This window comes from Lethenteron reissneri, chromosome 51, assembly GCF_015708825.2.
Source record: "Lethenteron reissneri isolate LAM-NWPU_2019-01 chromosome 51, ASM1570882v1, whole genome shotgun sequence".
Taxonomy (NCBI): Eukaryota; Metazoa; Chordata; class Hyperoartia; order Petromyzontiformes; family Petromyzontidae; genus Lethenteron; species Lethenteron reissneri.
In genome coordinates, this window is record NC_083829.1 from 12695704 (window position 1) to 12709170 (window position 13467).

Consider the following 13467-nt stretch of genomic DNA (forward strand, 5'->3'; position numbering starts at 1 on the left):
AACTACTGCACGCTGCACGCAGCAGCCCCAAGGTTGCGGCCTAGTCTAGGCTTTGCAGCGCTCCCCATAAAAGTGACGTTTGTAATAAAATGTGATCATGGTGGCAGCAATCACAAATAAGGAGCGATGCGTACTTTAAATGATAGCACGGTGATTAAAGCTCACGTTTGCAATTAATAGTATGCCAATCGATTTCAGTTTTGACATTAAACAAATAGGGCACGGTTTGCATATATGTTAACGCTTGAGGAATATATTATAACAGCTTTTTTCGAACTATTAATGCTTTGATGTTCGCATTGTCTTTGTGCTATTTGCCTTTTGGCGTTCTCTGGTCTAACACTGATGAGACAAGGTCTCTGATGTAGGCCAATCAGGATCAAATCATGTTGTTTCCATGTTTTACCACAAGCGCGTGTGGTGAATGTAGAAATGGTGCCTTGTGATAGGTGTCTATTTGGTATTTGAATATTTTAAGGATAAAACCTATTCCTTTTTCGTTTCCATCAGCTTGAGGAATATACCACACTGTTGCTCTCAGAAGTAAGGTTATTTAGGTCTTAAGTGTCCATAAAATGTTGCATTGAAGTACATTATTTAAACATTGTCGATGAGCACCAGCATTTGCATTGCAATGGTCTTGCTCTTATTTTTCACATGCACAACAAAAACTGTGGCTATGCAATAATTGATTTGCCTAACTGCCTTCAGCAGCAGTCCATGTGATCCACAGAAGCACAGAATACGTTGTTCAAGATACATGCTGTACATTAGCTTTTACGACCACGAAGCCCTTCTGTCATGCCCATGTGCATTGTTCTTGCAAGCAGCCAGCCGTCTTGTTTTGCTGTACCAATGGTGAATAGAAACTATTGGGTAAAATGTTAAACAGCCCGACACTGAGGCGTTATTATCATATATCTTCTCATTCAATTCCCTCCACGGAGACACAGAAAAAGTTCAGTTGCACACTATGTCTACGTTTAACATTATTATTGCATCCATAATAGAGGCTTTTGGGTTAAATTGTAGTAATAGAAATGTGTCGTTAAACCCGCCACCACCCGATACAGCCGATTCATCAGGTGTCGTTGGGTGGTGGCGAGTTATAACGACACATTTATATTCACACGATCAATGGATAATATTGGTCGTGAAAACCTACGTGTTAAACATTACTATTGCATACTCTTAGTTCTTTCGGTAAAGTCACTTAGGTGAAAAATGAAATAAAAAATTATTAAAATAAAATAATAATAAATCACGACGTTTCGGAGGCAACACAAGTCTCCGTCATCAGGTGGGACCGTCACTGCATGCAGCAAATCTGGCTGTGACGGTCACACCTGATGACGGAGACTTGTGTTGCCTCCGAAACGTCGTGATTTTTTATTCTTTTTATTTCATTTTTTACCTACGTGACTTTACCGAAAGAACTAAGAGTATGAATCCTTGCAGTCACAAAAGCTTCAAATCTATAATTACTATTGCATCTCACCTGGGATACGTGGGGACACGTGGGGAGAGCTAGCAGCCCCTCCTCCTACTGCAGTCCCGCCCACTTGTGCATAACCACGCCCACCCACCAACTAGCCCGGCCCACACAGTGAGTGGCCTCCCTCTCTGCTCATGGCCCTGCCCTGCTGCTCAAGGCCCCACCGACTCACTTTACAGCCCCCCCCCCCAACCCCCGCCATTTGCTTGATCGTGAACTCAGACACTGTATATTACAACTGGAACAAAATCCAAATGTTCACTAAATCTTTGTGACACCGGGACAGCCTCTCTGAAACTGGAGACTGCTCTGGCCAAACGGGTACTTTTGGTAGCACGAGTAAAGGTATAGTACAGTACTGTCCTCATGGATCCTAGTGAATTAGAAAGAAGCTAAAAAAACGTCAAGAGGGCTCTCTATAGATAATATAACGTCTGCTTTTAATAGTGTACTTTTAATTGTTAAGCTTGGAATGTATTATAACCTCCAAAGTAAACATCTACACTTTCCCTAAAATGTAATTGAAGAAGACGATTCCATTATCTCCAAAAACATATGGGACCGAAAGACTGTGGGATAAACATCTTGGGGCCTATATGTACAGCGCTTCATCATTATAACACGGGCATCACAATTATTTACTATAAATGGTTAATTAACTAATGCATTAAATCAAATGTTGGTATGGAAATTAAGTCAGCCAGAGTCTCAGGACAGTCTTTTATTTTAAATCTCTTACGTTAAAGATCGGTATCTACAAACAGTTTACTTTACATATTGATTTTATCAGCCAGCATTTTAATGCTCTCCTGCTACAGGCTAACGCGTGCGATGTTCATCATTGGCCCAGATAAATTAGAATAAAACCCAAACACATTAATTGTGAATAAATTAACTTGTAATGCTTAATATCTAGGTCCTGTGATGGTACCATTTGCTCGAACCAAACGGTTCCTGCGGACGCCGAGAGCCTAGCAACGGCATTGTGACGTCACGACGTATCCGCTCGGCCAATGAGGGCGGCGCGCGGTGCGTCGGACAACCGAGAGTTTGCAGGATGCTACCGGCGCCTCCAATTGGCTGGTATACAGAGGGTCGTGGGTTCAACGCTTGTATATTTGGTGTTTGTGTGTATTTTTCTCTAGGTCCTCCGGTTTTTCCCTCCACATTTTGAATCATTGTGCGTTTAGAGTATTTATTTGGCTGCTATGAATTTCCACGTGATAAGCCACTTCATTGAGCGATCATTTGTGGCCACGTCGCTTCTAAACAAAGCGCTGTGTAGCTCAGTGGGCCTCACCTGGTAAAGTTAAAACAATATAAAAGCACCCTGGACCACTATGGAGTGTTCTGACCATGGAACGCACCGCTACTTAAGAAGCTGGGTCAGGTGACACGGTTATTCTGACTTCCTGGATCCTACCTTGAAGATTAGTTATGCCGTTTCAACGCAAACGTCGCATATATATTTGATACATTTGTTGCCTGAAATTTTCTCTTCTAGTATATTGCAAGTACGTGTAAATTATACAACGGGTTTCAGTTTGTGAGCCATGTGATGATGATAGCTTAAGGGACAGCACGAATATAATGCTGTCCCGTCTGCCGGAGAGAGCAGGCGTAGAATGCAGGTGATATACTACAATGTGGGTTGTTGAAATATGACGATACTAGAATCTACGAATGTATAGTGAGATATATGGTCTAGGTTAATAAAATTGTGTTAATCAATATTATTGCAGATCCTGTTATTTCTTATGAAATATTTCATGTTATTTTATTAAAGGAAACAATGATTAAAGTTCAAAAATGAAAAATGCCGCTTAATTATTTACATTTCATACAAATACTATGCATATGTTATGCAAATTAAACATTTAGACTAATTGAGTGAGCAAGACCCGAGGAGCAATACGTGCAAGATGGTCAAAGTGATAATCGCCAACGTTATTCTGACAGTTTCGTCGAATCGCTGAGCTCTAACTTAGGGGTTTCTGCACAGTGTACCGTGCAGAACAATCGCAAAACACTTCTGGTGCATCCACTTCTCTGTGTCCATTTTTGTGCCGTTTTATAGCAAGGCGCAACGATTTTAATAAACGCGGACCCACCTTGCATGCATGCTGAGTGAGAATGGGAATAAGAGTGGGCCCCATGCTACTGAGTGGGTGCCGTGCCATCGAGATGTTACAGTGCGAGTATTTCCTTAGACACGTTCAGTACAATCTGAGCAGGCCCACGCGTCCTTCGGAGGCGACCCTTCACCCGTCCCTAGCTTCCTCCGGATGTCACGTCCTGCCAGGCAGCCAGACAAATATTCAAGTTTTTGCCCGTGGCTAGACCTTGGCAAGGGGGTGTAGAGTCCGTTGCGCAATACGGCAGACAGGGCAAGATGAGCGGGAAAGGGCCGGGACGGAAGTCCCCAAGACGGAGAGAGTGGACGTGGGTCAAGACGGAGCCGCCGGTGCAGGAAGGGAGAAGGAGGAGTTCCGGTGGGAAGGAGGAGAAGGACAAGAGGTTGGCGATGAGAGGTGATGATGACCAGAGGGGGGGGGGGGGGGGGGAGAAGGAAGGAGCGAGCAGGATTGAGCTGCGAGGGGGAGGAGCGTCTGTTTTCACAGTGGGTGGGAGAGTGGAGGGATTCAGAGTGGTGGCTGATTTACATAGATCCGGCGTGATTGGTGCAGATGCATTGGCACATTGTAAGTGACAGGGTCCGTTATTGGGATGTCCAAAACAACTAATTTAGAAATAAGAACTCGACTTTGTTGGTAAAAGCATCCAGCCTCCCCACCCCGAGGACATTTTCCTATATTGTAACAATCCCCACGCGAGCAGTTTGCGTTATGCAAAGTGGCACATTCTGAGAGACAACCTTGTCGCCATTCCACTGCACGTGTCGTGCGAAGCATTCCTCAAAGTGAACACACAATGACCTCCTTTCAGCTTTCTTCATCTGGTCTACGTTCATTCATTGTGGTTGTTGTTGTGATTATTTATTTTACCAGTTTGTTTGTGTACCTTGGAGAAGAGGGAAGATTGTAGGAAGGAGTGAAACAGGCCCAGTGGCTCACGCACAGTTCCATGATCCAAGTTAACATTTGAATTCCTGTTATCCTCCTATCTCGAAACACATTTAGTCAAGGTGGATACAACTCTGGGTGTGCCTGATTTATGCGGCTGAGCTTTGGAGTTTGCAGAAATATCAACAACAAAACTAAACGCTAAAACTAGTTTTATTTTACCAAGTAAGACCCACTGAGCTATACAGCTCATTTGCAGAAGCGACCTGGCCACAAATTATCACTCAACGAAGTGGCTTATCATGTGGATATTTATAGCAGCCAAATACTCAAAACGTATGTTTCTAAATGTGGAGGGAAAAACCGGAGGACCCGGAGAAAAATCCACGTGACCACGGGGAGAACATGCAACTCCTAATATACAGCAGGCGTCAGGGTCGGGATCGAACCCACGATCTCCTGTATACCAGGCGAGGTAGTTAACATCGCACCAGCATGGCGCCCATAAAACATTTGTACTTAGCCTGGGCCTGCCCTAGGTCAACCTCAGCCTTCAATGAGTACCCGCTGTGTGTTATCAGCACTTGGGGAGACAAAGGTGACTTGGCATGGGCACGGGAGCTCGCGAGAAGTTTGTTGGCGTGTGAATTGTGCGTGTTTGTGCGTTGTTTGTGGGGTGAGGAGGGGAGCGCAATGTGCGATGCATGAGTCCTTGGCGGCTCCTGTCATAGATAAATGTTGTGAGGCTGACGATGTATTATTGAGACGTAAAGTCATTTTTTTTTCAACACAATAGCAGCAGGAGTCTCAGATTACATTAATTCCATAAGACTCTTACGTTTCATTTTGCACACATGGTTTCCCCGTGTCAATGCCCTTACCAGCAACGACGGCTGCTTCATTTGATGAATGTTGTGCTTATTGCTTAAAAATCATCAAAAATTCTCATTTTCAAGCAGTTAATCAAAACTAACTTTTTTTAATTCAAGTTCACCGCTGACAGACGACCTACCTCATGTTTCACAGCTGTGAGCAGCAAGAGATCTGTCTCTGTTCTTAATCGCGACGTAAAGTGCAGGAGCAGTGGGGAGCCTTCACTTCCAGTACACCATAAAGATCTTGGGGCATTTATTTGTTTTTTATTTTGTTAGAATTTCATCGACTTAATTATATCGTAGCATATGACACAGAGGATAATAACCCACTGAGGCAGCCTTCACAGCTCCTTACGTTTTCCAACAGCCTCGTTGCCTCAGCGAGCATGGACCGAATGATTTACAGAGTTTAAATACGTTGGCGATGATACATTAATTAAGAGACAAATATCCCCAAACAAAAGCTACCATCTGCCAAATTAAGAAATGATGACATTCACCAAAATGTTTGTGGCAGGCTGGGAGCAGTTTGCGGAGAAATGGGGTGGTGGAGACCCACTGGCAGGAGGCGACAGGACCGACCCGTAGTATGCGTGTTTATATATATATTTATGTTGAACCTCTTTGGCACCATACGTAGCCAACCATGCTAATCGGACGTGCAGGGGAAGTACAACAAACTGAACACAAAAATCAGTTCCATAGGTAATGAGTTTTCAATCGAGATATTAAAGTGCACTACTCCAGTGGCGTTTTAATATTGGCATGAAGAGCGTTCCAGGCGGCCGCAGGAGGGCATTTGAAATCCTGCGACGCGGCGCCCGTCTTTGTTTGATGGCGAGACAAACGCTGCTGCTGCTGCTGCTGCGAGGATGACTGGAGTTCGTGCGATGGTTTATGCTCCTTCAAGGTATCAGCAACCAATTGTGGTTCATTTGTAGCAAACATAATGCCGTGTGTAATGAGGGCAAACCAGCAGCAACGTGTTTGCCGCTTGTTGCAGAGGCCCGCGGCCCAAATCAAGCAGACTGCCCCGGTTATTACTGCTGGTTTACAAACCACTAAATAGTGCCCTATGCCTAAAAGTGGACATTAATGGTCGACTGACGTTATTCGTAAAGAGTGTGCCATTTTGTACTTTCGTCATAGTCCATATATGCCAAATGTTGAACAATTGCCTGCAAAACAGTCAATTGAAATTGCACACACATAGCAACATCACCAGCTGCTGTGAGCCACCTGCAGACGAGGCCTTGAAGCACAGCAGCGCCTGCCTTCGCGACAGCCTTGCGATAGCCTTGCGCTCTAAAGATCGGCGTGAATGCAAATTGTTCACCGAATTCATATGATGAGATAACACACGCGTACCACCGCACACGCGTGTGCACACACTGAACAGTATCCACACTGCGTGAGTGCTGAATATTAATGCAGCAAGTGTCACACTTTGTTTCAGTGTTTGCTCTTGTCACGGTGGATTTTGCACTCGCACAGCCTCTTCAGATTTTCCTCGAAATCTCTAAGTTAAATAATAACAGCGTTACTTGTTTTGTTAAATCGTCGTAATAAAATAGCTGTGCACCAGTGCAAGCCTTCCTGAATCAACACACTGTATAGAACATCAACATATCCCGGGCGTGCATTAAGCATTACAATACTGATTTAATCTGATGGCCCTGTGGTTAAAGAGTCCCGCTCATAATGTGAAGATTGCAAGTTGAAATGTCACCCCGGGTTGCCCATTATTTTCGGTAGCTACATCTCTGCCTCATGCTACGAATGCAAATGAGCGTCATCCTTTGAAAAAACACACGTTCCTGATGACGAAGACACTTTGCTAACGACACAACAGCATCTACAAAGCGTACACACGGCCAGGGCTCACAGCCGGCACGGTCCGGGAATTGTCGCCTGTGTTCGGCTGGCAGCGGGAAATGATTCGTACCGAGCCCCGGTGTCGCTCCGTTCAATCTTTCGTCGCCGTGAACTGCACGGCTTTGACAACACACCGAGGCCGAATGAGAAATAAGTGCGGGTTTGCTCTACAGGGCGGGTGGGGAAAGTGGCGAGGGACCGCCCATGGCGAGCTGCGAGAGCGCCGTGTTGTGGATTGGGCTGCATCTCGAGCCGCGTCCGCTCTCTCTCACTCACTCACGAGTTGTTGTTGTTGCTGTGGCCGCGTGCGCGAGCGAGACCGCCGTACGGCGGGCGGGGACTTCAGGAGTCCCAAGACCTGGAGGTGCCCCCCCCCCCCCGCCGTAGCGCGCCGCTGAACTTCTGGGACGAAAGACGCTCAAACACGTGGCTCGACCCGCATGGGCCACGCCTGGATTACAAGCGGGTGCCAGATCTCCCATTGCTGAATTAGACCCGCGGTGGCAAGCGTGGATGATGGAACTGCCAGTCACGCTCGCATTTAGCCCTTGTTTAACATTTAAACGCCTGCTGTCTCGAATAACATTTTTGTCGAGTTGGATACAACTCTTGGGTGTGCCTGATTCACGGGGCTGAGCTTTGGCGTTTGCGGAAATATCAACAACCAAACTAAAAACTGAGCTATGCAGCGCTTTGTTTAGAAGCGACGTGGCCACAAATGATAGCTCAATGAAGTGGCTTATCACGTGGAAATGTATAGCAGCCAAATAATCTAAAAACGCATGTTTATAAACGTGGATGGAAAAACCGGAGGGCCCGGAGAAAAATCCACGTGACCAAGGGGAGAGAGACACGAAAACTCCAAATAAACAGCAGCAGACGTCAGGGTCAGGATCGAAGCCACGACCTCCTGTCTATCGGGCGAGCTCGTTAACATCTCATAGCCACCGTGGCGAGATGTTGCTGCTGGAACGAGCTGACTGAGAAGAATAGTGGGAGTGTGTCGACGGTAGAAAACAAGGAACAACGAGCACGAGCGGCTGCAGCAGCAGTGACGCCGACAGAGCGGAGCCGATTCCTGCGCATCCACCACGAGGTCGAGAATGGCTGCCCACAGCATCCCAAGGGCGGCGTGGCGCGGACGATCGCACGGAGCGAGAGGCGGCGGTGGCAGGGCGCAGGCGCGCTGGGTTCAGCCGGCGGAGCGTTGCCGCGAACGCAGCTGGCCACAGGTCAAGGAAGTCAGGAATCTGGCGCGAGACGGAACGAGGTGGAGGTCTCACTCGGCCCCATCATCCCCGCGGGAAGACGGGAGGGAGCTGCATACACAACAATAATGAATCACGGTCACACCGACACAGGTGCCATGGTGAGATCAACTACTATCGGTAGCGAACTGCTCTTTGCATAGCGTACATAGCTTGGGTAAACATTTGGTCGAATCAGTTTTAAAATGAGTACCTGATGTGTGGCGGGGTTGAAATGAGTGCTGGGACAGGTTAATGTGAATGGGAGTGGTGTCAGTGCTGACCCTATCGTTTTAACATTCTGACAGCACTTATCTGAAGAGGTCATGTATTATAAATACACTGCAGTATCGTGTACTATATATATATATGTGAAGACAAACATCCACAGTTTAACCTCAGGCAAGAATGCACACCCACGCACATTGCAGCGCACGCACACACACCCGTGCATAGATTTGCGTATTTATGGAATGTGCTAATAATTAGTTGACCATGTGATCTTGCATAATATGTCATTATATCAGAACATCATTCATTTTATAAGCCAGGTTGCCATTTCCCCACAATATTCTCCCACCTCCCTCCGTGTACCTCGAAGCCTGGGAGTCTTTGATTAAGACCACCCACTGCCACAGGATTGCTGTCGGTAGGAAGTGTTAATTTATCATCATATATTAATATTCTAATTATATTCCATTCGTAAAGCAATATTAAAATCTAAAGTTTAAGTAATACAGAATGTCCTTGGTGTGCAGCGCATCGGTTCACCTTAAAGAGGCCACCCTTAGTGGCTTGCCATGTATTCCACACATACGCTATGTATGGCGATGTGTTTGTACACTTCATGCATAAGATGCCACGTTCTTTTTTCAGAATGAATTTGTATCAACGTCCTATATTTAATCGCCTGGTTAATATCTAACCGGTAGCGAGTACCTCGGATATTAACCACCATGTTCAATAGAGGATTTAGCCGTCCTAGATTATGAATCGCCATGTTCACGAGAGATATTATCCACCATGTTAAATATAGTGCAGGACATCGCCGCCTCCTTGCCGGAGATTTTCTGAAAATAAAACTGTGAAATGAACGACGGGATAATTTTGAAGAAATTAACCAAATAAAAGGGGGTATGTAAAGTTGGGCTCAAAATAACTATGAACAAAACAATACGTTTGCTAAAGAAAAGGATCGTATTTCGTGAGGGACACAATTGGGAAAAAAACAGCGAATGCATTCCTAGGACAACTTCCGCCTGGCTTTGAGCGACACTGAGCTTGACGAAGCACCTCAGAGGGATTCCTGATCATTTGTGAAATATTGTGGCACGTTAAAAAGATATATTTCATGATGTTTATTAACTTATTGAAGGGAAATTGAGATAGATAATTATGCAATAAAGAGGAGAACTCAAGAACTGATATTTTTAGGAATAAACTGAATTAGATAATAATAATAATAAACCAATTGTGCTGAGAGAAGACAGTCCTCATCAGTGCTTATTGCAATCACAGGGTTTGGAGCGATGAGATCAGCCCATCGGCAGCATTGAGAGAGACGGTGGCATCGCAGGGCCACGAGGCCTCTCGACATACCCAGGGAGCGCCATGTTAGCGAGATGTTCACTCCCTCGCCTGGTGTGCAGCAGCTAGCTCGGGGGTTCGATTTTTACCCTCACGCCTGCTGCTGTATATTTGGAGTTTGCGGTGTCTCTCTCCGCGTGGTCGCGTGGATTTGTCTCCGGGTCCTCCTTTTTTCCCCCCTCCACATTTAGAATCAACGTCACGCGTTTAAAGTATTTGCCTGATATAAATTTCCACGTGATAAGCCACTTCGTTTGAGCTGTCATTTGTGGCCAGGTCGCCTCTGAAAAAGAGCAACAGTATCTGTAGTCTGTGCTCTCTGGTTGCCTGGGTAACAGGTGGGCTGTGTCCTGGTCCAGCCTGGCTCAACAACTCAATGAACAAAATGATATCGCGGGAACAAAAAAAACAAGCAAACAGTGCGATATACGAATGGAATGGCGGTCGTGGGATAGTGGAGATATCGGCAAGACATTTAGAACGTTAAATCGGGGGTGGGTGCGGGGGTGGGTGATGTGATCATCGCTGTCAAAGGCGGCAATTAAGTAAAGGGTAACAAGAAGGAGGAGACAATGCGTTGTGGGAACTGAAATTCAACGGGACTATTAAACACACAGAGAAGGGCACTTGCTGCCCGTGGCCACGTTGCAAAGGGCAATGGTGCCCCGTGAATGATTATGTGATCTCATGGAAGAAGACAAAACATTTCAAGCGACTGTAATGCGGGCTCGTGGAGGGCTGGAACATAGCAGTTTTGGGGTGTGTGTGTAAAGGAGGCAAACACATATTCAGACTGGATGATACACGAGGTATTATTTTTTACTTGACTAAACTAAACACTTTTTTTTTTACCAGGTAAGGCCCACTGAGCTGTATAGCTCTTTTTCAGAAGCGACCTGGCAACAAATGATAGCGCAACAAAGTGGCTTATTGCTTGGACATGTATAACGGCCAAATACTCCTAAAACGCACAATTTATTCGCAATGTGGTGGAAAAACCGGAGGATCCGGGAGAAAAATCCACGTGACCACGGGGAGAACATGTCAAAGTCCAAATATACAGGCATCAGGGTCGGGATCAAACCCACAACATCCTAAATACCAGCAGAGATTGTCCAACTTCTCGCCATATTTAGAGGGCATGCGGTTGCCGATTGAAGGTTTAAAAGCAGAGGTGGGCAGACAAACCCTGGTAATGAGAAAATAACTCGAGGGTGCTTCTTCAGACTGTCGGTGATGGAGAAGATTGGCCTATGAGCACTCATTTAGTGGAAGGTGAAGTGGGGTTTGTTGGTGAAGGAGTTTTTGTGCATGTGAAGAAAACCAATGTATCTCCAGTAAAATGGAATTCCTTCAAATGTTACGTAATGTGTTGACTCTGTAAATGATTGCAAGTGCGGGGCATTGTCTCATCCTGGTGCATTGGTCGACAAAACTTTATCAGTGACAGCAGGAGCGCCTGTACCTGGGGCACGGGAATCGGGACGTCTGTAGGCCGCAATGAAACCATGGAGCTCGGATAGCGGCCCTGCTGAGAGTTCGCATTCCGTTTGTGGGTTGAACTCAGTCCACCGTCTCTCCCAGTGTTTATAAAAAATGAGTCATTTTGTGGAGAAGTCCAACGGTGGTCATCCTATGCAGAGACTCGTCCCCCATCATAGAATGTGGAATAGCTCCTCTGGTCTACACAGAGAAGATGAGCACCGTTCAGTTGAGTAAGACTTCACGTTGACTTTCTTCTACAGGGTTATGCCACCAGCGTTATGATTTTGTTGTGACGAGCTCATGCACACAGCCAGCTAGCACCGCTATGATTCCCGGTCTAAGAGACAGGTCGGTCAAATTATTTATTTCAGAAAGCTCTGGTTAATATATTTTTGCCAAATGTGAAAGTCTTTCGCGAGTAGTCAGGTATTGTATCAAGGAAATGATCCGTAAATTTGTACTTTTGAGAATATATTTTGGTGGCACAGTAGAACATTTATCTCGCACAAAATAATAATTCGCGTCGTTGTGGGGAATAACTAAACAAATACGCCTTCCCATATTCGTCCCTGCACATAATGGGGGAGGATAACAGCGGCAACGTTGGCTCACACACAACAGCCGCTGGACTGGTTTTGACATGCACTGTCTCATCAGCAGACTTCGGCTTGTTTGAACCAATGTTGGGGAAACTGCCAGATGTCAATAGGCAAGAATTCGCAGTGTTAGATATGGGTCCTAGTTCCATGCAAAACGATGTCATACATAACAGTATCGCTTGTGTCAAAGCATTGGTGCTGTAATGATGCATTCTCGGAAGAGCCGTGTGACTGATGGGATGTGTAAAGATTTTAACATATTATTATTCTTTTATTGTGGAGGAACAAATATGAGTAAGGAGTTGTAGTGCCCACTTATTAGTTAAATGCATCTCAAAGCACAGGAAGCCAGGATACATCTATAACTCGAGAGTAGATCCTGAGCAGGTGGCTTTCAGTGAAGGCGCAGAGGTTTACTTGTAAATATAAAACTATGTCTGAAGCATAATTAGGCCCCCAAAATAAAAGCACCCTGAAGATAACTCAAAAATAAATGTAAAGTTGGATGGGGGAGAGGGGGTATTATGCAAAATTATGAGATTTCCGTGTGGAGTATGTAAAGAATAAATGTTTATTTTTTAAGGCAGACTATTTGACTTGTTTTATTTCATCTGTAAGAAGTACACGAAAGCCAATTGTTTTTTGCATTTTTTCAATTAAATTTGCAATGCTGCAGTAGTTGTGAACGCATCTTCCAGTGCGGTTTAGCTGTGTAATAACCAAAATGTTATTTTCGATCCAAACTTCCTGTTGTGATGGGGCAATGAAAGATGTGGCCTGCGCTATTGCGCTGTTGTATAATGTGGCAAACGTGATAATTGCACTCGTTGTACTTTGTGATTTCTGTGCAATTTATAGTGCCTCCTCTACTTACGAACGAGTTAGGTTCCAGAGGTCTGTTCGAAAGTCGATTTGTTCGTAAGTCCAACTTGATTCTTGTCGATTCCAAACATGTTGTAGGGCATGTACACTAAACAAGGGGAATTGCTTTAAAATTGTAATCTCTTGTACATGTAGATGCCACTGCTTCTTAATGTTCTGTAGATGTAGATCCCACTGCTTATTCACGTTTTGCAGATGTAGATGCCACTGCTTCTTCACGATCTGTAGATGTAGATGTCACTGCCGCCATCTTTTGCATGGCGGTCAAACTTACGACTCTCGGTCCAAACGGGCAACTGGACATAGCTCAGCGTAGATTGACGCTTCATGAAAACAATACGTTTCCTACAATCTCTCTGCTCTGCCCCTCAAAAATACGCATTGCAGTTGCAAAATTAG

At 45.2% G+C, this 13467-nt stretch overlaps 1 protein-coding gene across 1 annotated transcript in view; it reads left to right on the forward strand.

The window, feature by feature from the left end:
- LOC133355560 (protocadherin-1-like) overlaps positions 1 to 13467 on the forward strand; it is a 105228-nt gene that overhangs the window by 76232 nt on the left and 15529 nt on the right. Inside the window, exon 8 of the mRNA XM_061572899.1 lies at positions 3856 to 4012. Coding sequence (XP_061428883.1) covers positions 3856 to 4012 — 157 coding nt within the window. The remainder of the gene's footprint in view (positions 1 to 3855; positions 4013 to 13467) is intronic.